Source organism: Indicator indicator, chromosome 2 (genome assembly GCF_027791375.1).
Source record: "Indicator indicator isolate 239-I01 chromosome 2, UM_Iind_1.1, whole genome shotgun sequence".
Classification (NCBI taxonomy): domain Eukaryota; kingdom Metazoa; phylum Chordata; class Aves; order Piciformes; family Indicatoridae; genus Indicator; species Indicator indicator.
Window position 1 is genome coordinate 24,173,583 of NC_072011.1, and position 26,562 is coordinate 24,200,144.

Sequence of the window (26,562 nt, forward strand, 5' to 3'; positions counted from 1 at the left end):
TACATAATCTGTTTAACATTCAGGATGAATAGGAAATGCACGCCCCTCCTCTCCTACAGTATGTTTGTGCACTTTAAATCACACTCCTCCCCAGCCGTGTGTAAGCCCCACGCCATTTAACATATCTTGAGTCTGTGTGTATGTGCTTGGATATGTGCTTGCATGCCTGCCTGCAGCTTTACCCTGTTCCAGCTTCACTCATGCTACTGGCAGTATTGCACGCACACATGTCTGTCTGCCTGTGTCCATGCACATGAGAAGAGAGAAGTGAGGGGAGGAGAGATGTTCACATTTCTAGGAAGTGCCAGCAGTCAATGCAAAGTGTGAGAGCAAACTCTGCCGTCTTTTGGACTGCGGCAAGTGGACAGACTGCCTCACATAATGCCAACTTTTGATGAGGTTTTGAAGGAAGCTGGGGAATTTGGAAGATTTCAAAAGAGGGTCTTTTTCCTTCTTTGCCAGACAGGAATAACTTTTTCTTCCTTGTTTGCCAGTGTGGTTTTTCTTGGGCAGGCACCAGATGACTACTGGTGCAGGATCCCTGGAGCAGCTGAGTTAAGTGAACGATGTGGCTGGACATTGGAAGAGGAACGAAACTTTACAGTCCTGCCCCTGCGCCTTGGGAACAGGTCCTCCAGTGGGGAATGCGAGAGGCTGGACATCTCATGGGACACCTCTGTCACCTGCACCAGCCCACTCACCTGCTATGGCAATTGCAGCACAGGCAACCTGCAGCTCACCATGTGTCAGGGTAACTGGGTATATAAAAAGCCCCACTCATCCATCGTCAGTGAGGTAAGGAAAATCCCTGTTCTCTAACTGAAACAGGATTGATGCTGCAAGGGTCATTGCTTTGGTGGCTGGTTTTGCTTTTTGGATTTATTTCACCCTGAGTTACAAATAAATCAGGACAATGAGTATGATTAAGCGACAGTACCAAGCTTTTAGGGAAAAACTAATTCATCGGAAGGGTAGTTCGCCAAAGCCAAATACTCCATGCAAAGCCAAAGACCTCACACAGAGAAGGCTTTTTCACTAGGGGAATGTCAGATCAAAATAAAAGAGTTAAGTCCTTGCAGCTGAGGCTTCTGGTGCTCAGTTTTGCACCAGTTACTTTGATGGTGTAACAAGTGTAGCTGATACCACTTGATGACCTGAGCCACTGTATATTATCCAGTCTCTGTACTTCCGCTACTTCCACTACTGAACATTTAGGTCTGCAGGTAATAAAAAAACCTGTTGGCAGAGATCTGAGATCTGACAGGAATCAGCAGAAATAATTGTACTTACTAGAGAAAACAAACAAACAAAGAAACAAACACACAGTTTTGCCCAAAGCTGTCATTTGGCTTTTCCTGAAATATCAGCATCAGAGAACCATAGGCTGTTACTGCCAGTAGTAAGTGCTGGCAAAAGTAGTGGCTTTCTAATGAGACTATGAAGGGCATTTAAGACTCTTTCCTAGGAGCTCGTCTGTGTGATCTATAATCATGCCATGAATGTGCTGTGGTCCAGCTCCAGCACACAGTCTGAATGTTGGGAGTATGATTAAGGTCACCCAGACAGTAGCTGCTACTGATGCAGTAATGAAAAATATGAAGTGTGCTTAGAAAGATTGGCTAGGAAATCATCAAGATGCACAACAAAGCATGTTAGCACTGCCATGGACTCTGGCTCCTGCCTGTCTCATGAATCTCCTCCTGTGCTTTTTAACTGGGTGCTCACACTGCAACTGTGACCTCTAAAACACAGAGCAGGCAAAGCCCTGTGCAAACACTCAACTGAAAAGCAATGCCTCTTCCAACCTTCTGTCTTAGTTTTCCAGCAGACAGAAACTCCATCCTTTCTCCATCTGTCTGGGACTGTTGGACCTACTCGCAGGCTTCAGACTCTTGAATGCAGAAGCTTTGTGCCCTAAGCACTGCAACTGACCTGGGCAGCTTTAGCCAGAATCTGTGCTTGGAAGAAGAAAAACCAGAACACCTTGCTGGCCTTAGACCACAGGTTCAAAACAGGTTGTGTGTGTGTGGTTGTTGAAATCAAGATAGCTCAGAGGGCTGCAAGTAACACATAGAGTGCTGGTACCTGGGAATAAAGTATCTCTGCCCATGCTGGCAGTGGCAGCCAGGGCTGGATAGGTGGGAGGACAAATGTTGCCCAGGACCTGCTGTCTACCTCCAGAGTGAACCACAGGAGGCAGTTATGTGGTGGGAAGGTTACATTGTTGTCTCCAAAGCACCTCTGCTGAGGGACTGTGTTGGGTTAGGTCATGGTATCTTTTATCTGGATAGTCCGTGCTAGTTTTCCCCCTCAGTTTAAAAATAAACATATAGCAAATCCTTTTGTTGTTTTTATTGTTTCTTTTGTGTCCATAAGATTGTGTTCAGAGTCTGTTTATGGCAACATTTTGTGTATCTAGCAAAACCACTGTGATTTTCCAGCACTGCTGAGCCCTCGGGTGCAGCTCCGAGAAAATGAACCTGATGTTTGTATTGCAGCAATAAAAGGGAGTGAACAGTTCAATGTTCTCTGGCAAACACCTCATCCATCTACATCTTCTTTCTCTCTTTTCCTGGGAAGACACTCCAGGGCCAGGGAAGGGATGAAAGGGTGCTTGGGGAAGTGTTTCCCACCTGTGTTCTTTAAAGGAACTAATTTGGGAAAATCAAGGAATAACTGTCTGGAAGTAGTGACAGGCTGTCATCTGTCCCCTGTTCTAGGGCAGCAGGTCACATCACCAGTGTCACTATGGCTCCTAGAGGCACTTTTACTGTCTAGATGCAGCTTGGACAAAGGGTGCAGGGCTATGATTTGTGGTACGTGCATCCTGTTCTGGTTTTAGTGACATTTTCTGGATAAATTCCATCCTACAAGGCTCAGTTTCTTCTTCTAAAAGGAAGCATGTGGCATACACATACACTACCTGGTTCAATTTTTTGAGATCAGATATTAAGAGGAGCTTGATAACCTATTAATGTGTTATGCATCCAACAAAAACAATTGAAATCCCAGATTTCATTTAGTCTCCTTTTGCTCAGCTGAAACTCTAACAAGTTATGGCTCAATTTAAACAGATTTGTGCTTTGTTTAATTAGCTCACCAAAAATGTTGTTTCCCATGTGCTTAGGAGTAAATACTTCATTTTCCCCATATGTGCAGAAATCTTTCTATTTCTTTCAACTGTCTTAAGATTTTTGGTACTTTTTATCTGGCTGAATCAACAGTGGAAGTGACCAGGGAGACAAAGTGGAAAGGATGAATTATACAATAATTCAAAGAACATATGTTCAGGGAGAAAAAGAAAGAAGGGGAAAAAAAAAGTCAAAATACTGAAGGAGTTCTTCCAGGCCTATGGCAAGTGCAGATCTGGTGTGGATTTGCAGCATGGCAGGAGACGCAGAAGGCAAATGCAGATATGTAAAGCCTTCTCTGGGAAAAGATGTCATATTACAGAGCAGATCTGGCTGCCAAAGTCCAGGCTATTGCAGTCAGTTATGAGCACCCTAAAGAATCTAAATTATATGGCTAGCAGATCTGATACAGAAAGCACAGCTGCTCCTTTTGCTGTCCTCCCCCAAGGCAATAAATAATGCAATTCACCCTCAAATTATTGATCTAGTATGATTATTGCCATAGGCATGAGAGCACCCTGCCTTATTTCTACCATCATGGTGGGATTAATATTAAGTAATGGAGGGAAAGCGAAAAAGGGCAGACAGAGGAGCAAAGGGAGCAGCAAATTGCTGAATTTCTTGTGAAACTTAAAGCTTTCCTCATAAGAAAGGGGTCAGAGCAGTTCCTTGCACAGGTTATGTTTCTGTCACTGCCATTGAACTAGCTGGTACTGGCTGAAGGTTCAGGTCTTGGTTTTTTACAGTGTTTTTAGGAGAGCTGCTGGTTTTCCCCGTTTATAAGATGGCAAGTTTCTCTGTCTCCCTCTTGCTTTGGCCACGGATAGGCAGAAGAGAAAAAAGGACAGAACAAGTCTTATGTCCTATAAAGTTCAGTGAATCCAGGTGATCTGATTGGCAGGGATGCAAAGGTACCAGACAGGCCTTGGGTCATGCACAGGAGAGAAATCTCCAAAGCTTGCACAGTGTTTTGTTGCAGTAAGGATGTGCGAAAGATAACAGTTTGATACTCTTGAGGATGAGAGAGATGGACAAGGACTGCCCAGCAACAAATAAGGAACATGCCAGCAACATCTCTTGTAGGTTCTTCTCTTTTATTTAGTCTGGAAAAAAGACTGAGAGGGGATCTTATCAATGCTTATAAATATCTAAAGGGTAGAGGTAATGAGAATGGGGGCTGGGCTCTTTTCAGTAGTGGCTAGGGCAGCAGGTGCAAACTAGAGCACAGAAGGTTTCATTTAAACATATAGTTTTAACAGGGTCTACATGTAGCCAGGGCTATACAGGTCAACAAATAGACTCAAGATAAGGGTCAAAAAAACCCTAAAGCTTTCCTTTTCCATATTCTTCCCTGCAGTAAATGCTTTAGCAATTAGGTTTCAAGTCTGTAGAGAAAAGGGGCCTGAACACAAGACACAGCATCATTACCTTTCTGCTGTGTTGTCTTGGGTGAGCTTATTCAAGTGAAAACAGAAATGTTTACTTCATGGCATAGACATGCACTGCAGGGACACTAGTTTTTGGCAGAGACAACAATTAAACAAGGAGGACATGACAGTAAACTCTTCTCACTCCAATGTCTTCCAAAAGTTTCTTTGGAATATGTCCTACATTTTGCAGCAGAAGGGGTGTGCTGTTACAACTGTAGAGGTGATGCTTCTGAGGGGAATCCTCAGCTAGGTTCCATGGTTGTGTGATGCTTAGCTAGGAGCCACTGATCTCACATCTCCTTTGCAACTTGCTTTCAATTTGTATGTGCTACAGCATTTCTTCCCTGGGGATGCCAAACTGAGATGTTCAGGAAGAAAACAAAGAGAGCCCTATAGTTTTTGATTCTCAATGTTACCAATATTGGAAAACAACTGGGATCATGGGAGGGTAGTCTGTGAGATTTAAATACTGTATGCTGGGATTTTCTTGTATGTTATGAGACGAACATGTACTTTCAGGGAATGGGATCTCCGATTACAATGGGAGATGGTTGCTGGTGGGGATAGCTTTTCCTCTCCTTGATGCCACCAGACATTTGCATAGAAGATGCAATTCTGAAAGAGTAGTCAGACTGCTTGAATTAGGCTGCGCAGGGAGATGGTGGAGTCACCATCCATGGAGCTGTCAGAAACCATATAGGTGTAGCTCTTTGGGACCTGGTTTAATGGCCATAGTGGTATTAGGTCAACAGTTGGGCTTGATGATCTTAGAGGTCTTTTCCAACCAAAACAACTCTATGAATCTAGGATTGTATGAAGTGCTGCTTCTGGCTGGTGAGCTCCTCACAACATAGACCACATCTGCCTGTGCATAGGAGCAGCCTGTGTGGTAGGAGTACAAACATCAGCCCATGCATGGATAGACATGCAACCATTTAGAAACTCTGCTCCCTTTTGTAGAGGCTGCTAGCAAGGGACCTGGGAACTGTTGTTGAGTAGTGTCATATAGGAAGATTACTGACTATCTGGAGACAGACCAAAATCCTAGGTAAACAGTTTCATTTGTTTTTCCTTTAAGTGGTGCAGATGGGGATATCTATCAGGCACAACCAAAGCAGGTCACAGCTGAAGTGGTGATGTGGGCCTGACAGTCAGCTTGGATCAAAACCAGATCTCTGTAGGGTATGCAATTCTCTTTTAAAGGTTACATTCCCTTTTAAAGGTTATGTTTGCAAATGAATAGCAAGACATTAGCAGGGTAATCACTTAAATGCTACATGCTAGTAGTCAAGCAAAGAGAGAAGATTTGAGATTGATTAGTGTATCAGAACAAAGTACAGGACAAACTTACAAGAGTACAGTTGTGTATTGACACTAATCTCTTCAGAAAGAGCTCTTTCTTAGAAGTTTTCTGTATTTTCTAAAACATTTAACATATTCAACTATATTATTGGCCAAGAACATGTTTCAGCTGCTGCCTAAGTCAGCTGAAATTGCTGTTCAAATGAAAGGTTCCACTGGGGCTGATCACTCTTGGCAGCTCTGTGCAGGCTGGCTGCTTGCCTAGGTGTGGCTTCAGCACTACCCAGCACAATGACCCACCACCACCCTGGCAGCTGAGCCACTCAGCTGCCTTTGTAACTTTTCCTCTGCTTTGCAAAGGGCAGGTGCCCTTCCTGGGAGGGTGGCTCTGCAGTGTGCTGAGGATGCAAAGTTGCGCCATAGAATCATAAAATTGAGTTGGAAGGGACCTTTAAAGGTCATCTAATCAAACCCCGCTGCCATGGTCAGGGACATCTTGAACTAGATCAGGTTGCTCAGAGCCCTGCTCAACTTGACCTTAAATGTTTCCAGGGATGGGGCATCTACCACATCTCTAGGCAACTTGTTCCAGTGTTTCATCACTCCTACTGTAAAAATAATTATTCCTTAAATCTAGTCTGAACCAACCCTTCTTTAGCTTTAAATCATTACACTGAATTGCAACAGGCCCTGCTAAAAGGATTGTCCCCAGCTTTCTTATAGGCCTCTTGTGAGTACTGATAAGTCACAACAAGGTCTCTCCAGAGCCTTCTCTTCTTCAGGCTAAGCAATCCCAAATCCCTCAGCCTGTCCTCAAAGGAGAGGCATTCCTGTCCTCTGATTGTTTTTATGACCCTTCTCTGGGAGGACTGCTCCAACAAGTCCTTCTGGTACTGGGGCTCCAGAGCTAGACACAGTCCTCCAGGTGAGATCCCACCAGAGCAGAGGGACAATGTCCCTCCACCTGTTGGCCATGATTCTTTTGTTGCAACCCAGGATTCCACTGACCTTCTGGGTTGTGAGTGCACATCTTTGGCTCGTGTCTACCTTTTCATTCACCAGTATGTCAAGTCCTTCTCTGCAGGAGTGTTTTCAATCCCATCATCACCCAGCTTGTGTTGATACCGAAGGTTGCCCCGGCAGAGAAACAAGACCTTGCACTTGGCCTTGTTGAACCTCACAAGGCTCACATGGACCCACTTCTCCAGCTTGTCCAGGTCCCATCCCACAGCAGAGTGGGAAGCCTTCTGCTCCTCCTAGGGGGCAGCCACCCACCTGGCATTGCCAGTGACAGCGCTCCTTTTAACAATCTCACTGTAATTCCTACGCACCCCATAGGTATTATAAAGCTGGAGCTTGGTGTCTGAAATTGGACAGTTGAAATTAGGCACAAGTGGACTTGAAGTGATGTAATCTGCTTTGATTTACAGATTTTATGTCTGTGTAAGCTTCTTTTTGACATTGCTTTAATGATTTTGTTACTGCATGCACTTTTAAATATTGTTCTTACACTAATTTGTTGCTGTTTCTTTAAAGAAATTAATGCTGTTGCTCTTTCCCCATCTTTCCTGAACTCTTCTGCTTTGTGAGAAGAAGACCTCTTTTATGACCTTCTTCTTCAGGAAGAATAGCAAATATTGAAGGACATTTTGCTGTTCTGTGAAAGACTTTTAAACCTGGTCCCATATGATGCCCCCCTGCTGTTCTATCAATCAGTCTGATATTTCTCTTCAAGGATTGATCTTTCAAGGAGCTAAGCCGCTTGTGTGGTGCTGAATGATCGTAACCTTCACTGGGAGATGACTCACCACAGGCTCAGATCTCTTTATTATCCATGGGGACTGCTAAGAGGGAGGTGTGAGGGCCCCTTTCTGCCTCTCTGGGGAATGGTGTTCCCCAGGTGACTCCACAACTGTTTGCTGGAAACAAAAAATAATGGTGTGAAGGCTCATGTTAACCAGTGTTCAAAACTGGAGTATGGATGCAGATTGAAGCTGACTCCTGTCACGCTCCATCTCTGTAAATGGCTGTGAAAAGATAATGTGTCACAGCCAGTTATGAAGCTACCTGTGGGAAACAGCATGAAATAACAGAGCATTTTGTAAAACAGCCTGTGGCATCAGGATCTGAGCTCTCACCTGCACAGCAGAAGGTGGTAATCTCTCTTGCTGGTGCTAATGTGACCAAAAACCCACAAGAAAGAATGTAGCACCTGTGGTGAGACAGGCAAGGAGAGTGAAAGACTGTGCTGTGCTTTGAAGTCTCAGGAAAGCTGTTGCTGCATGACGTAATAGCTCAGCTGAGCAGTGGCATCCAGCCTCACATACACCTGAAATTCAGGCCAAGCTGGCCAGAAGAACTGTGTCAGTGACCTACTGACCACTCAGTGTGTGTGTGTCTCTGTGCACATACAAGTTCAGCAGCTGTTCAGATGGCCCCCATGGTGCCAGTGTGTCCAGCATGGATCCTGGTAGGAACGTCTTCACTAAACATGTCCTGAGATGTCTAGCTGAGTATGGCTTTAAGTCAGAGATGTTTCTGGAGCTCATGTGAAGCTACTTTTCCTGCTTGACTTCTCTGTCTGTGTCTTCATGTGATTATTTCCTCTTCTGTTACAAATCAGCAGCAAACTTAGTTTCTTGTAGCTGTATTTTAGCCCCCTAGTAAGCTGTACTGCCTTGTATGGGTGGCTGCAGATGCTCTCTGAGAGCCCCAGCCTCTGCCATCAGCAGAGTTGATCGCACTGTTTCCTAAAATCTAAAATGGTCATTCTTCTGAAAAAAAAAAAAAATCCACATTCCAGAGCTGCATCTTTTGATACTATTTACCATGGTTATCATAGTTTCAAGAAGCCAGAGGTTAAGCAGTATTTATAGCCTAAAGCTGCTCCATGTTCAGGCTATTTTAGGAAAGTATTGTCTTTGGGTATGACAGCTGAGAGAAGGTTTTATTCTTCCCTGAGGAAGCTGAGGTTTCTGCAGCTCTTGCTCAAGATTTACAGAAGTGGGAGTTAGATGCTGATGGCCTGGCTTGTGTGAGAAGTGGCCACCCAGGCTCCCCAGAGTAACAAGGCAATAGCTTTGTTTAAAGTTAGTGTAGGTGGGATATCTATTGGGTTGTGGATCTGTGGGTTACTAGTCAAGTTTTTCTTCATGGTTGTGAGAACTGAAAACTAAAGAATGCAGTCACAAAATTCTCAGACCTGCAGATTCAAGAAAATAAAATAACACCCCCCCCCAACAATTAATAAATCCAAATCCTGGATTACCAACTAAAATCATCATAACTAACAGCAATTCTGCTGTTTAGTGTTAGTGGCAGTGCTAATAATACTTTTGGAATAATTTTAAAAAGTGGAGAATAGCCCATAGAAGTGAGTGGGAATGGCACCTGTGTGGAGTTCAGAATATTGAAATGGTTTCTTATTTATGTACATAAATAAACATTTGAGGGTATTACTTTAGATTTTTGGGTCCGAATTCAGGCTCAGTGAAATCCAAGTCCGGGTGTCCTCCGTATCTTCTGTGTAGGCATTTCTGAAATCCCAGGCCCAGGCAATACTTGTTGGGCATTGCAGCATACAACTGGGCTGTTGGAACATGGCACAATATTCAGAGTCTGGAGAACTGTGAGTAGCAGAAGAGGCTGTTAATCTTCTGTCTAACCCATTCTGTAGCCATCTCCAAGCACTGTTATTGTGATACATGAGCTGGTGCATACAAAAGTGACACAATGTGAGTGCTTCAATAACCAGCACCTTGTTAGTGATGAAAAGATTTCTTACAGCTCATGCCTGGAAGCAAGAGGGTCTTTCCATTGTGAAAGGTGACAGCTGCTGTCTGTGACTGCCATTGGTTCCTAAGGTTACCCCAAGTGTACATTGAAGCCTCTCAATTCCCATAAAGTCTGCAGAACATGGCAAGCAGTGGTTGGTATTTCTTCATTCCCAAAAGCTCCCTGAAGTGCTGTCTGGATAACTACTTTTATTCCTCTACCCCCACTCCCACCCCCCTCAATGTCCTTTCAGTTTTAATTCCCTCCTCCTTATGCCCCTGTGCTTTTTGTTGAATCCCTTTTAGTAAATTCTTCAGATATGCACCAATGTAATGTCATGTTATGGAGTTACAGCTATGGCACTATATGGAAGAGAAAAGTCTGGGACAGCTACACCAAGAAAATAGATCTTCAGTGTGTCTGAGACTGATCTGAAATTTCTTTTCAGTTTCCTCAGAGTCCACATGTTTTTGCTATTATCTAGAAGGCACTAAGAAAATTAATTAAACCATTTCTATAAACTGGTGTTTTCATTTGCTGTAGTTGTGCAACCTTACTCTGCATTAAACAAAGTCTTGGCTTTGCTTGGCAACATGTTTGATTTGCTTTCCATATCTGGACTACTGATGTATGAGAAGCAGCATCCCTTTAGCAAGGAGAAGCTCTCCCTCTGCCTTCACAATAGCAAGAAGAGTGCTTGCTGTGGCTGTGCTTCCCTGACCTACTGCTGCTTGCTGTTGACACGCATATTTGAAGTTCCCCTTCCCTTTTTATTTTCCCTTCCCCTTCCTGCCTGGGCCTTTGCAGTTTTTGTAAAATTTTGCCCTGAGCATAATGAATGACTCACCTGGGGTGTTTATGCCTCTCCCTTGTTCCTGCAGTATGACCTTGTATGTGGCGATGCCTGGATGCTGGATTTCTCACAGGCTATCCTCAATCTAGGGTTTCTGGTTGGTGCATTCACCCTGGGCTATGCTGCAGACAGGTACTGTATAAGCACTGCTATCCTTTGATTTGTTTGGAGGTGAACTTATCTGTAGCACATCAGAACTTCAGAGGTTTCATTTTAACAACACCCAGCCAATATAATCTTCACTTCCTTTTGGGCCGGAAATGTCACTATTGTACTTAGTGATACTGTTTGGAATTTTAATGTCAGGAAAATGGATTTTCTTGAGGTTTCCAATGCCCAGGAAAGGCAGAAGGACACAGAAATGAAAACAAAACATTCAGGGGATCCACAGATGAGGAAAGCATCTACCTGAGGAAAGAAAGAAGGGACTCAGTATGGAAATCTCTCCATTCACAGGTTGAACTTACATGCAAGGTAATAGCTCCATTCAGCTGGTCCTCACCTCTGTTGGAGCTGGATGAATATGAAGGAAAAGATGTGGGTGGTACTGAAGCTTGAGCAGCTGACCTGTCCCAGAGAGGGGAGCTTTCATAGACTCTACCTTTCTTTTAGACTAAAGGAGAGAGCCTGATTTCTGTTTTGCACTGATAGTTCACAGTAGTCAAACTATGCATTGGCTGAGAGCACTACTGATGTTTTCAATGGCAGATAGTATTTCTTCTGTTCATAAAATACTTTTGAATAAAAAGAAAATACAAATATTCTCTCAAATATTTTTGTAAGCTACCTCATCTGTCCCATGAATTAAAACTGAGAGAACTGGAGCTGTTTAGTCTTGAGAAGGGAAGGCTGAGAGGGGATCTTATCAACATTATATAAATATCTGGGTGGGTGAGTGTCAAGATGAAGGTGCCAGTCTCTTCTTGGTGGTGCCCAGTGGTGGGACAAGGAACAACAAGTACAAGCTAGGACACAGGAGGCTCCACCTCAACACGAGGAGACACTTTGTTATGGTGAGGGTGACTGAGCACTGGAACAAGCTGCCCAGAGAGGTTGTGGAGTCTCCTTCTCTTGAGACTTTAAAACCTGCTTGGATGCATTCCTGTGTGTCCTGCCCTAGGTAATCCTGCTTTGGCAGTGGGGTTGCTCCCAATGATCTCTAGAGGTCCCATCCAAACCCAAATATTCTGTGATTCTGTGATCAGTTTTCACAGTTTATTCTGAACTGTAACAAATGGGCTGTAGTTTAGATAAAAAAGGGAGAAACTACATTTCTAAAATAAAAGGGGCCCTGGTGAGAAGATCATCATGTTTAAAATAATGACATGAAGGCCGTGATAACTACCACAGGGAAGAGTCCTGTATCCCAAAGGCCAACACTACAAAGTTTCAGGCAGCTTCCCTTTGGAACAAGGCTGGTCTCAAAAAGGTACTTTCAGACCTAGCGTTAAAATGAGATGACAGGAAAAGAAAAAGAAAGTCTTTGTGTCTTTTCATGATTTTGTTTTCCTTTTTTGACAGATATGGCAGAATCCTCATCTACCTGCTCTCCTGTCTTGGGGTTGGGATATGTGGTATCATAGTGGCATTTGCACCAAACTTTACTGTATTTTTGATCTTCCGTTTTCTCCAAGGCACGTTTGGCAAGGGAACCTGGATGACAGGCTATGTGATTGGTGAGAGACCTTCTTTCTTTTCTGGTTAGGAAAAGTGGGGGATTTGGGGAGGACAAGGACTCTGGCTACATCTGCTCTTGATAATATTTTTTTAAGGGTTAGCAAACTTGGGACTAACTCAAGTCAATTCTACTTAATGCATTTTTCCTCCAAGACAAGGTGCTTGCATACAAATTGTAACTTGGCATCATCTATGATCTGGGCTCATGTCTGAACCGAATATTTGGAGAAGCAGTCACTGGCTTTTGTCCAGACCATGCTAGTGGCATTTCTAGCAGCTAAACAGTAGTGTTTCCTTACCTGGCAATGTCTGTTAATGTACTGGTACAGAAGTGGTCTCTGAGTATAACAGCAAGTGCATCTCTTCCTGGTATTCAGACTGATTGAGGATGGAAAAGATCAGAAGTGTACATGCCTATCTGATCTCACAGCATCTCATGGAGAAGAGTGAGGACAAAGTAATGCAGGAGGGCAGACTAACAAGGGTGACGTGCCCTTCAGAACTGCCCAAGTTCTCCTTTCAGAGACATCATGGTACTTGAATATGCCTGTGAGTAGCTAGCCATCAGCAATTCAGTATCAATGGAATATTTTCTGTTGATGTTATTGTAGTACTTTTTTGTAGTATTTTTTTTTGGCTCTCTAATCTATAGACTCTGGTGGGAGGGGTTAATGTAGATAATTAAGAGATGAAGGAGTAGAATGCATATATATAAAGGTTTTCTTACTACATGGATCATCAAGATGATCAAAATATACAGAGCAAGCCCTGAATATACTGGATACACAAGCAGGGGCATGGCTAATTTTGGCAGAGTCTGGACATCTACAGATGCAAAGAGGCATTAACTTCTTTTCCTTGCTGGGAGGACAGACATTTGGATAGCTATTCTTCATTATTTTTCTTGGAGGCTTTGCTTACTGCCAAGCTGGACACCAGGATCCATATTAACATTATTATTTCCTGAAGAGGGAACAGGAAGGAAAGCCTTTTTATAAATGTCATCAAATCATCAGGGATACAGACTCTTTGGTAGGTTATAGACATGGTCTAGTGATGAAGCTCCTTGCATAGCAAGTTTACTTGGCATCTTGAATGGCTGCTAGGTCCAGACGGGGAAAAACCTCTCTAGAGTATGAAATAGCAAGACATTGAGGAAAGCATTCTGCTAGAGATGAGACATCAGGCTTGCATAAAAAGAAAATCAGTTATTTAGAAATCTACTGTGACAATCCAAACTACAGTGATACCATCATTATATGGTGCAAAACACATGTACCACCACTGTAGTCTGTGAGGCCTGTGATATTTTTTTAGAATTCCCAGTGGAATTTAGATGAGTGGGAGCAGAGTTGCAACCAGATGTAAAAAGAGTTATGGTCAGACCTGGGAAGACTGTAGTTATGTTCATCCAAACATACCTGCCTAACCCTCTGAGCATTTAGAGCCCAGAAAGCACCTCAGTTTTCTAGGTAAAGTTGCACTGCTGAGCAGTTCAGGTCCAAGACCCAGTGAGAGGGCTAGAAGCTGATTTTCCTCTTCCTTCCAAGCACATGGTCTAATTTTAAACTAAGATCTTACCCTAAAACTTTGGAAAGTGGTCTAACCAGGAAAATGTTTTATGAGAGACCCATGGTTTCCCTAAAATGGCCAAGTTTTAACAGACAGGAATGTTTTACAATGCTCAGATCAGACTGCCCAACTTTAGGGAAAGTTCAAAAACACAGCACCCTGAGGGATAGTGTGTTTCTGCAGCCCTAAATACGGTGCTTAATTCTTGGAAAGAGTGATTATGGAATCTCTCTTATGGATCACTTTTACAGATCCCTTCAGGGATCTAATCTTACGTCCCAGGATCATACAAAGTATTTACCAACTTAACACGTTTTAAGAAGCATATACATATCATTGGTTTGGTTGCACCAGGAGGATGGTTGCCATTAATACAGTTCCCAAGTAATTGATCTGTGCTTCAGAACCACAACAGGTTGCCCCAGAAAACCACTTTGCATTTACTTACAATCTGGCTCTTCCCAGACCAGTGCTAAGCAGCCACCTTTAGGCAACAGTCACCCTGTTAATAAAAAATAGTAATGGTGTCATATAGAATCAGTCAGGGTTGGAAGGGACCACAAGGATCATCTAGTTCCAACCCCCCTGCCATGGGCAGGGACACCTCACACTAGATCAGGCTGGCCAGAGCCTCATCCAGCCTGGTCTTAGACACCTCCAGGGATGGGGCCCCAACCACCTCCCTGGACAACCCATTCCAGGCTCTCACCACTCTCATGGTGAAGAACTTCTTCCTCACGTTCAACCTGAATCTCCCCACTTCCAGCTTTATTCCATTCCCCCTAGTCCTATCACTACCTGATATCCTAAAAAGTCCCTCCCCAGCTTTCCTGTAGGCCCCCTTCAGATATTGAAAGGCCACAATAAAGTCACCTTGGAGCCCCAACTCTTTCAGTCTGTCCTCATAGGAGAGGTGCTCCAGCCCTCTGATCATTCTCATGGCCCTTCTCTGGACACAATCCAGCATGTCCATATCCCTCTTGTAATAGGGGCTCCAGAACTGGATGCAGTACTCCAGGTGTGGTCTCACCAGAGCAGAGTAGAGGGGGAGAATCACCTCCCTTGACCTGCTGGCCACGCTTCTCCAGATGCAGCCCAAGATCTGGTTGGCTTTCTGGGCTGCAAGTGCACATTGACAGCTCATGTTGAGTTTGTCGTCCACCATATGTCTCTGCATTGCCAGCTGAAATGAATCACTGTTGCTTGTAAAGTTGAGTCTCCTTTAGTGAAATAATAATAACAATAATTTTAAAAAGAAATGTTTTCTGTGTATTATAAACTAAGGTAAATCCCTCTGCTTTTACTCTGAAGGCTGGGTGACAGTTTTGAAACAATGAAGGGACACATCTTCATGTATTGCTCGTTGCAACTATGGATCTCATGGTCATAGGATATTGCCTGAAATAAGGGCTTACATGGGTTTCAGAACTGATTAGACACATTCACAAAGTAAAAGTATCCACCACAGGGTTAAAAACCCAAACAACAAAAGCTACATTTGTTATAGTAAATAAACCACACTGAGGACCGTACCTTAGCCCTCAGAGCAGCCAGCATGAAATGGCTAAATTCACTTCCCCACAGATGCCTTGTCTATATTACCTGTTGGGACAAGTCCCTGCCTGGAGGATCCTCTAGTCTGGGGAAGGTGTGAAAACTGTGCTGGGGAGAGTGCTTACAGTTTACCAGTAAGCATGATGCAGTCTCAAAACGCTTTTCTGGCTTTATTTAATTCATTAGTAAACTTGCAGTCAGAAACCCATTTAGCTGAAGAATGGCAAGGGAACTGATGAGGAGGAGTCATCCATGCTTGCTCTGGACAGTCTTGGTGATATGCTTACAGTGCTGAAAGCGAGATGCTGGGCTAGTCAGACTTCTGACCTGATACAGTACTATCCTTCTGTATGTTCCACCACTAATATATTTCTTTCAAGTTTGTTTCTGTGATTATTTATTTTGGCTTTCTCTCTGTTCAGTGACTGAGATTGTTGGTTCTGACCAGCGGACTGTTGGAATCGTGATTCAGATATTCTTCACTCTGGGAATTATGATTCTTCCAGGAATTGCATATTTGGTTCCCACCTGGCAGGGGATCCAGCTGGCCATTTCTCTGCCCAACTTCCTCTTTCTGCTCTACTACTGGTAATGTTGCAGTCATTGCTCTTTTCTTGATTATTGTTGCTATTTGAGCACCCTAAGATTCCTGCTGTTGTCCCAAATCTTCAGTGTGAAACATGTTGTAGGTTAGGAAGAAGATATTTGCATATTGTTGATGTTGGCATTTTAAATTCTTTTTAATGAATTGCAGACATATGCTATTTTCCTTTTTCTACCCAGGTCTCTTGTCAGCCACAGCTGGGCCTTCACAGAACCCTGCTCTGCTTCTGCTTCGCCAGGGCTGTTTATTTAGTTAACTTGACCAAAGTGTGCTTTTCCCATTAGCCATGGGATCCCACCTTTACCTGTCATTATATACTCAGTTTAAGCCTGAGTTTGCCCTACAGGTCCCATGAGCTGAGCAGTACAGCTAATGAGAGAGTGCTATGCCATAGTCCTGGTCCAGTGCAGCCGTCCTGAGGGCTGGAAACAAAGAAACTAATTCACATACCCTCTTCTGTACATTGTTACCTTAAACATTGTCTGCTGTGAACTTTTAAATAGTGAACCATTTTATCCCCAGGGTAGCAGAAACACCTATCAGTGAAATCTCTATTTATGACTTCTGTGTTACCACAGGGTGGTTCCTGAATCTCCACGTTGGCTCCTGACACGCAAAAAGGGAGAGAAGGCATTAAAAATCATGCACAACATTGCAAAACACAATGGGAAGTATCTCTCACCACATTACTCAGAGGTACTGCCATCTGTTTGAGCTAGAGGATTTCCTTCTAAACTTTCTTAAGCTTTTGAATGTTCGTTTGTGTTAAAATGCATTATCTTTATGTGATGGGCAACACTATTGGAGTGTCATACCAGAACAAGATCGTCAGTCCCATACCTAGTTTGTTAATTGGCTGGAAAGCATGGGCTAAAAAAAAAGAGAAGTTTGCAAAAAAATGAATCATATGAATGAATGAACGAAATTAATAACTTGAAAATTATACAAAACAATGACTTATTTGCAAGACTCCTGCTTCATAAACCTGTGGAAAAGATCACAAACTAGCCTGACATCTGGTGGCATTTCACAGCAGCTGAACTCTGTTCAGCTCTGGGGTCCCCAACAAAAGTACGACATGGACCTGTTGGATTGTGTAAGAGGAGGACCATGAAGATGGTTGGATGGCTGGAGCACTTCCCCTATGAGGGCATACTGAGAGAGTTGAGATTGTTCAGCCTGGATGAGAGAAGGCTCCAGGGAGACCTTAGAGCAGCCTTCCAGAACCTGAAGGTAGACTACATGAAAGACAGAGAAGGACTCCTTATCATGGAGTGTAGTGATAGGAGAAGGGGTAATGGATTTACACTAAAAGAGGGTAGATTTAGATTGGGTTCTTCACTGTGAATGTGGTGAGGCACTGGAACAGGTTGCCCAGAGAAGTTGTGGATGCCCCATCCCTGGAAGTGTTCAAAGTCAGGTTGGATGGGGCTTTGAGCAACCTGATCTAGTGGAAGGTGTCCCTGATCATGGCAGAGAGGTTGGAACTAGATGATTTTAATGTCCCTTCCAACCCAGCCCATTCTATGATTCTATGATTTGTTGTCCTTGGCTGAGGCATATACACCAGTGGAGATCCCTTACCCTGGTCGGTATAACCCAATGCTGAGTCTGGCCCAAGACATGCAGCAGGAAGGTTGTGCTGCTCCAGCCCCCTGTCCATGTTCAGCCCCGTGTTCCTCCACTTGCTTCCCCTCTCTAAACATCAGTATTTTCAAAGTGTCACATCAGAATGGAAACGTGTCTCTTTCCTTGCTTTTTAAGTTTTATTTAAGTATTTTCAGAAGTATCCTGCTCATGACCTCAGGCCACTCACAGCTGCAACAGATCAATCTCCACACATCCAGATTTGTGCCTGGATTTGGTCCTGGGATGTTTTTAAAATATAATGTCTGTCATTCTTGGTGCTGTGCCCAGAGGAAAGAGAGCATTTCCAGGAAGAACATTCATTGTGGATCAAATGTATTTCTCACATTAACTCATGTCAGATTTCTCTTTCACAAAGCAACTTCAGAAATTCAGGCAAAATGCTGTAGGTAAGGAGGGACAGGGAGAAATGAGAGGCATTATTTGTCACTGCATTTTGGCCAAGATTATTCAATATATATGTGACAACGTCATTGACCAAACCCCTTAGACAGCTCTGGGTGTAGCAGCCTTGTGTTTTTGTTGTCATGCAGAAACCACAGATGACCTTTGTATGAAAACAGATAAACATTTGTTTCTTTTGCTCTGTGACTTACGACACCGGTATGGTTCAGATGCATCTACAACTCACTAAATTAATTGTAAATTATAAAAGTTTTTCTTCACGTTGCTCATAATTATTCCAGCATAGTTTTTTTTCAAGCTAACTTTTAAATTCTTGGTCTCAAAAGCAGAGTAGACTGCAGCCAGATGAGTCAGAGCTGCTTCTTGAGAAAGTTGTGGATCAAAGCCCCCTCCCCCTTCATATATACTCACATTGTATAGCAATATCTAGACATATATATTTTAAGTACATATTAACTTACATCCATATGTATTCTAAACATGCATGGATGTACTGTCCTTGGAAGAATTAAGCATGTTCAGAACTATATGTCTGTGCTAGGAGGAATCTTAAAAAGTTATTTCAGAAAAACTGACGTATAATTTTATTGAAACATAAAAATGTAATGGAAATTATTTGCAAATCTTCCTCCAGAGCTTTCAGATAGTGTATCTTTGGAAACACAGGCTCTGTAATTGAATTCCTGACTATAATGATATGAATACCAAAGGTCTCCTTGACTTCAAACAACAGAGAGAGGACTTTTTCTGTCTAAAAAATTGATTTTTCCACAAGAATTGTTGTCTTTCATACATTAAAAAAAAAAAAAAAGCCCAGTCATGCTTGGGATTATTCTGACTTTAATAAGACATAAAATTATATGGTAGTTGCCATGCTGAATTTATCTTTAATATTTTTGAAAACTAAAACCATATTTGCACTGGCACATCTGATGACAGGCAGCCTGCTCTTAAATACATAGTCACGGCACCTTTATAATTGTAATATGAGAGAATTCAAAGCAGTGCAGAAACCCACCAACCTCTGCCTGCTTCTCAAAGCACTCTGCATGCAGCAGACATGGCAATACTTTGAAGAAAATTTCTGGCTCTGGTTACAGAGGTAAACTAAGAGGCAGTAGAACGGAAATTCAAACAAATGTGGAGTTTCTCTGCCCAATTACAAAATACTGTGTCACTCAGTTGTGAAAAAGTCATGTGTAAATAAATTCAGCCAAGTCTCACTGAAAAACATCTGTGCTGCCTTACATCTGTTAAAAAAAATACAGGGTGGAAGCTTTGGCTGAGCCAATGAGACCTTCAGACAATGCCTTTGGCTTTATCTGTGTTCTCATCACGAATCTGCATGTTCACATGTGTTTGTCTGTCCTTTCACATGTCTTCCATCTGCTAGGGTTGCTTCACTGGCCTCCTATGCCTAAAAGGGTATCAGATGCAGTGAGGGTAGAGTGGAATTTATTGTTCTCTTTGTTCTCTTAAGCCCTCCCCTCAGAAGAGGTCAATAATTGAGAGTTAAAGCTGCCAGGATGCATGAAATTCTAAAAAGATTGCAGCAGGTTTAACCCTGTGTTTCCCTCACCTGCTTTGAGAGCTGAGGGCACTTCCATATGAACCTGCCAGTTCGGGCAATCAAATGGTTTGTCCCTGCCTAAAACAATCTTATGTTCCTCACCTTCCTCACTTGCCATATGAACAAAGAGGTTGCCACCCTGCTTGGACAACATCACAATTAAAAACTGTAGTCCATAGTTAAAAACAGCCTCCATCCCCTTTTGGCCCTGATAATCTTCTGGTTCCACAATATCCTATGGAATAGAACTCCAGCATGTGAACAGGGACTGTGTGAAATCCTGTCCTTTTCTGTTATTGTTAAACCTTCTAACTAATGATTTCATTGAGTGACTGTATGGGAGAAAGTTGTGAACAGCTTTACGGTACTTTACAGGTGGTACAAGGAGAATTAATTCATACTTTGTGGGATCTTTTTTATTCCAGGGTAGAAGCCACGTTCAGCAAGGTGCTTTTCAGACCCTCTAAATTTTACCAGTGGAATGTTTTGTCAAGTGCCCTCACAGATCTGCTCTTTCTCTCACTCGTCTTTCTTCCCTGCAGCTGTGTTGTGCTACAAGCCATGTTCCTCAGCCCACTTCTTGCTGCTTACCCCCTCTCTCTCCCTGCTTCCCTCAGCCCATCACCTTTCTTCCATGGTCTCCTTCTCTTTGTCACCTCTGGCAGAAGGCAGTTCTGCTCCCAGTGACCTTGATGTGACAATGACTGCTTATTGCCTTCCAAGAAATTGCAGGTCAGACTCTCAGTTTACTATTAAGTCAAGATTGGGGAATTTTTTTCCCTGATTTTTTGCATGATCATCATTAAGGAAAGCCCACAGCTGTGTTCAGTCATAAGCTGTTTCCTGTATCCACACACTGCTCTGGCGTGCTAAAAGCATAAGCTGACTCATCAGCACATCTGATTGCTGGATTGGAATATTGCTGAGAACTGCGTTTACACAGAAACTGCCTCAGCACCTTCCTCACCCATGACAGCTGACTGCTGCTTGCTTTTCTCCTCAGATTACTATTAGCAACAAGGAGGTCAGCAACCCCTCCTTTCTTGACCTGGTGAGGACTCCCCAGATGAGGAGGAACACACTCATCCTGATGTATGCCTGGTGAGTTCCCATGTCAGCCCAGCTTGCTTACCAAGGTGGCAGGTTTTGAAGAAAAACCTCCCTTATGACTTTTAGAGTCTTTCCAGCTGCTGGCAGTCACTTGTTTGGCTCTCAACAATTTTTTTGCCTTTGCTGTTCAGGTTTGCAAGTGCCCTGATCTACCAAGGGCTTGTCATGCGCCTGGGAATTATCGGAGGAAACCTCTACCTAGACTTCTTCATCTCAGGAGCTGTGGAGCTGCCTGCTGCTCTCCTAATTTTAGTGACAATCGATCGCATTGGCCGACGCCTTCCCTTCGCAATAAGCAACATGGTGGCAGGAATTGCATGCCTCATTACTGCCTTCTTGCCAGAAGGTGACTCCCCTTCCCAGTGTCATGCTTTTGAGGTTAAAGTCTTCTCTCTGACACCCCTTGAGCAAGGAGAGCAGGACACACAGAACTATAGATAAAAGTAAAAAGTGTCTGATGAGGCAACCAGCATCACAGTCATGGAACAACAAATCATACTTGTTTATAGGTTGCCTTGGGACCTGTGATGGCTGTGTCTCAGATAGATGGTGAGCAACAGTTAGGTGTAGTCTTCAGGGAAATGTGCATAAAGACCCTGTACTGGTTTTGATCTTCAGAGAAATGTGCATAAAGACCCTGTACTGGTTTTGAAGGCAAATACAAGGATAGAGTATACAAACATAGAGAGAAAATACATTCCCTGACTTGAAAAACACTGAACGATATAGGAAACCGGTGATTTAGCTGAGACATCTTTGTAGTCTACTCATTTGCAAATGAAACAATGCAAACTAAAACACAGTGTAAGAGCTGTGGCAGAAAACATGGATATTGATGCCCTACCCTACTTCTGAGGGGTTGGGACAGTGTGAAGGGGTTGGAGACAGGACATGGCTTTTGATTAAATTGTTCTTCTCTGGTTTCAAGGACAACTAAATGGTCTGATGTTGCACACAGGCTTCCCAACGCTTCTATGTTTTTCTTTAAATTGTTTTCCTTCCTGTGTATTTTTTAATCCCTGGGGGAAAATTTGGAAGTGTTCTGAAGTGAATCTTACCATCTCAGCATGCTTTGCCTTATCAAAGCTAGGTACTGGCAGCTGAACAGAATTTAAGAGGCTTAGTCCTCCCCAGGGATATTCCTGTCAAAGTGAGGGACAGTCCTAGCCAGCCTTGGAGGTTTTAGTTCCTGAAGTTATATCATGGGACAATTAATTGTTTTCCTAGAGAAGTCCTGTGAGAAGCCACTTCCAAGAGTATGATGTGCCTGTGAAAACAGGTAAGTTTGTGGTGTGTGCAAAATGAATCCTTCAAAGAAGTGTGTTGGATCACATCTACCTCAGTTAAGCTCCCTTTTGAAGTATTCCTCCAAAAGCACTTAAAATTAATACTGTATACTTGAGGAGCTTAATTGCTTTAATAGAAGCAGAAATGATGGGGAAGGGAGAAGGAAGAAAAAGTCAGTTCTTGGTGCCAACACTGGTGGCTGTGCAATTGTGTCCTGGTTTACCACATTGTCATCACTTGTTTGCATTCATCTATGTGACCACTGAATCCACTGAAAACTGATTCTTTTGTCCTGATGCGCTTTCCCCAGGTCCTCACTTCTGTGTGCCTCTCAGAAGAGCCACCATATGGCAAGCTGATGCCATCTGCCCCAGGCTCCTGTGGCAGCCTCTCCAGCACAGGGCACTGCAATTCAGGCACAGGAGGCCTGCTCACCATGCCATCTGCTGAGCTTTCCAGTACCATTTCCCACCCATTAAAAAAGGACAGAGGTCCTGCTGGGATAGCAAGGACTAGTGACTGTTGATTACCTGGGACTAGGGCAGTTGCAGCATGAGAAAGCAAAGTGGCGCTGGAAAATTAGTGCTGCAGGACACCTGCATCTAACACCTTCATGGTGCATCGTGGGTCACACCATGTGCTGACCATGGTGCAGCAGGTCTGGGGAGCAGGAGAATTGTGTGGGGCTGGTATGGCCTGAGTGAGGCAAGAAAGCAGTGGCCTGGGACCAGCAGTATGTAGCCACCAGCCTCTCAGTAGAGGTGAAGAGCTGAGGGAACATTACCCAGTTGAGCAGAGAACAGCCTGGGGATTAAGATATTCAGAAAGTGGGCACCTGAGGCACAGGTCTGTTTATACAGATGGAAAAAATTGCAGTGGCAGCTTGTGAGAGCTCCATAATTGGGGTGCTCACACAGTTTGAGTCCCCTGGCAGAAGGAGGAGGCACACAGATATCACCCTCACCTCAGGGGTCTGATAGACTGAAGGGGTGCCGTGAAGAAAACGTGGATTTGTTTTGTTCTTTCCAGCATTTGCATCTCTTACAAGTGTCTGAAAACAGAACTTTTCAGGTCAAAGGCAGTGTCTCGCAACATGGGATTAAATTTGATGGGGGTTTGTTTGGTTGTTTTGGAAGGGAAATAACCCCAAGCATCTGATGTTTTTTTGGTTCAGAGAAAACCAAAGCGTTTTCTTGTTCTTTCCATTGAAGTTTTGAGAAAACACAATCACTGCCAAAGTCCTCTCCAGTGCCATTGCTCCCCTTCATGCTAGGTTCAGGCTTGTTGTTCCACTCACCTCCCCCACCTGCCCAGTCATATTTAGACCATACAAGATGTCTGTCCTTCCCCGAGGGCATTGCTGAAATGTTTATTGCATTCTTTGTGACACTTCTTTGGAAGCTGCCAGCTCTCAAGAGGGCACTGAGACTGCAGAGGAGCTGCACACAGTGAGAAGGGATAGCTCTCCTCTGTGATGCAGATGTGACCATCACACCCCTTGAAGATGTATAAGGGCTTCCTGCTGATGTATACAAGGCAGTGGCTGCATGCTGGCGCTTAAGCAGAGCTGGGCAGAGCTACCAGGGCAGCATAAGGTCCCTTGTCCACTCCTGTCAGGTACAAAAACAAGCACCAGGAAAGGGAGAGGTGGCCAGTATTAGCATTATTAGGAGTGTGTCTAACATGCAACAGGTAGACAAATGACAAAGTGTAGTTGGCCTACTCTAGGAAGACTTATTTGTAGCATCCCCTCATTGTATTTAAAAGACATAGATGTGGCACTTAAGGACATGGCTTAGCAGTGGGCTTAGCAGTGTTAGGTTTGAAGTCGAATTTGATGATCTTAAAGGTGTTTTCCAACCTAAATGATTCTGCTGTTCTATGCACCTGTAGAAGTAGCTTCATTGTGGTCAGAAGGCTTTGAAAGGTAACAACAGTGTTTCTTACAGCATAACATCCCTATGTAAATAAATGCTGCTTTCCAGAGCACAGTTTGGAGATGATCAGAGAAGTTCATAATGTTCATTCTCCCACCTGTGCTCTTACGCCCCACCAGCATCTTGCAGCAATTGACTAGAAGTGATTTCTGATTCTCCAAAGCAGCCCCACATGATTCTGAAAAGCAATAAATGCCAGTACAGATTGATATCTACATCAGTGACCTTTCAGTCTGATTTGTACTGAGCCAGTGTTTCTGTGATGTCGTTTCTGCTGAGAGGACCCAAGGACTTTCAGAAATCTCAGCTGATGCAGAATAGTGCACTTCTCATGGGCTTCTTTTTCAATTAACAGATATCCGATGGCTCAAAATGACAGTTGCCACACTGGGAAGACTGGGCATCACGATGGCTTTTGAAATTGTCTATCTTGTGAACACTGAATTGTATCCCACGACGCTGAGGTAGGTCAAAAGCTCCCAGAAATCTTTCAAATCTTCCTTCTGCTTTTCACCATTCCCTGTGCCACTTCTGCTTAGTAAAACTTAGTTTTTCCTGGAGATTCCTCATTCAATAGCCACTGCACAATGTTCATTGCACATACCGATGAAATAATTTTTTGAAGCTACATTCCTCTCCTTAAACTGCTGTTTGGTAACACCTTTCAAGTATTTTTTTCTTTTGCAGAAACTTTGGTGTTTCCCTCTGCTCGAGTTTGTGTGACCTAGGTGGGATCATAGCCCCATTTCTGCTTTTCCGATTAGCAGCTATTTGGTTGGAGCTACCTCTAATTATTTTCAGTAAGATTTGATTTAAACAGTACTCTCGGTTTAATTATTCTCCTCCTAATAGAGCTTTTCTTTTGGGGCAAAAATGTAGTGTGTGGCCTTATCTCATTTTCAGACCAGTGCCTCTCAAGCTTCATGCTTAGAGCAAGAGGCTGAACACCAAATGGGTGAAATGTAGGTGATTTCATGGCATGCTTTGGAAGACATCATGTCTGCTTGAGTAACTTGGCTGAAGGAACATAAAAAAAACTGTGTGAAGTGCTTCAATACTGGGAGACCTTACAGCTAAGTTGTGTAATTGTAGAGAAGTAATCTTAATTTCCCAAGAACAGAAGTCAATGCCCTTCAAAAACTATGTTTTTTGGGTTTTTTTGGTAGATACTGTTATGACTGTAGCTGCTGTATTAGCTGTAACTTTGTACTCCTGTAAAACTCTTCCTCAGTTACATTTTTGCAAAAAAATGATCCTTGCAAAGTTATTCTATGGAAAAAAAGGTTAGTTATTTTCAACAAGAAAATGGGAGCCTGTGACTAAACAACACTAAATTTTACTTCAACCTTAATCTGAATAAACTTACTTCAGTGGATAAACTCTGAAAATAAGAAAAGTAACAAATGTCTTCTTCCCTTTTACTTCTTCGATGTCTATTGTAGGTATTCTTGCAGTTGTCTGTGGGCTCCTAGTATTGCTTTTACCAGAGACAAAGGGAATCTCTCTACCGGAGACAGTGGAGGATGTGGAGCAGCTTTCAAGGTATGATATGTAGGTTTTTTACCTTTACTTGGGTGAGATTTCCTGAGGGTATTCAGCTCTGATCTTATTAGATGCCATAAATTATTGAGGTTTTTCAAGTGTCAAAGTAAATTCCCTAGTCAGGTTTATGTTTATAAGCAGGTGGTATTTTCCTCAACAGAAACACATACTTTTCAGTAGCACAAAGGCAGATTGTTAAAAAAAAATAGGAATAGAATCTGTATCTTCCTCATAGAGACGTAAAGTTGTCCTATTCATCTGTAGCAGCAGAAAGTAATAGGGTGCAAGACACATACTGCCAAGTACAGCCTGCAACTCTCAGCTCAAGAAAACCAGCCATTATCTCAATCAAAGCATCTTACAAAGAAGGGCCCTTGATCATAATTTGTGAAGTCACTGAAAAATAATGGAGAAGAAAAATGTATAGCTGAAGAACTGCAGGCACAGTTTTCCCACTCCTGGGAGATTCACAGCTTAGCTAAATTTCTTCAGGAGCTAGCAATATATATTAATGTTTAAAACAGTGGCATTGCATGCTTCTGTCATCAACAACTTTTACCTGCTTTAATTTGCAAACTAAAGGAAGAAGACATTTTTTATGTAGTAAATAAATGCTTCAGTACTGCAGCTTGGACTACAACTTGGATTATATCTTTTCCTGCTTCTTTCACCCTTATATCCCTCTCCTCTTCTGTTTCATCAGTCATTTTGGTAAACATGGCAAGAAGCGAAAACACCAGGACACCAACTCTTATATTTGACCTGGGAATTTGTTCTCCACCTGCCACCACTTCAAAATTTGCTGCAGAGTATGGATTAAGCTCCATGTTCTTCTTCTAAGCATAATGATGTTTAAAATAAGCAATGTGTTTTTCTATGAATATGGAATAAATTAGGTTTTTTTCTGAGTATGCTGTTTGCACAAAGGGATCACTCTGTGGTTCAGCTTTAACAAGATGTACTATCCAGCTTAGTGGGCTCCTATTTATTTCTTCATGTATTTGAGTATTATTTTTATTTCTATTGATGGCATGTAGCTTTGAAATGCCGCTGTTTGTTTAAGATTTTGATGACTTTGAGGAGAAGATGGGTATTTTGACGTGTTCTCTTTTGGCTATGGGGGGTATTGAGAGACAGAAGATCTGGTGTCTTAGGAAGGAGGGAGCT

At 43.0% G+C, this 26,562-nt stretch overlaps 1 protein-coding gene across 1 annotated transcript; it reads left to right on the forward strand.

The window, feature by feature from the left end:
* The first annotated feature begins 381 nt into the window (after positions 1–381).
* SLC22A3 (solute carrier family 22 member 3) lies at positions 382–26,156 on the forward strand. The gene is made up of 11 exons (XM_054394064.1): positions 382–795; positions 10,519–10,622; positions 12,012–12,166; positions 15,716–15,881; positions 16,476–16,593; positions 20,523–20,620; positions 20,761–20,975; positions 24,209–24,317; positions 24,541–24,653; positions 25,296–25,395; positions 26,099–26,156. Exons 1-11 carry the CDS (start codon positions 382–384, stop codon positions 26,154–26,156), a joined length of 1,650 nt encoding a protein of 549 aa, XP_054250039.1.
* Positions 26,157–26,562: the final 406 nt, after the last annotated feature.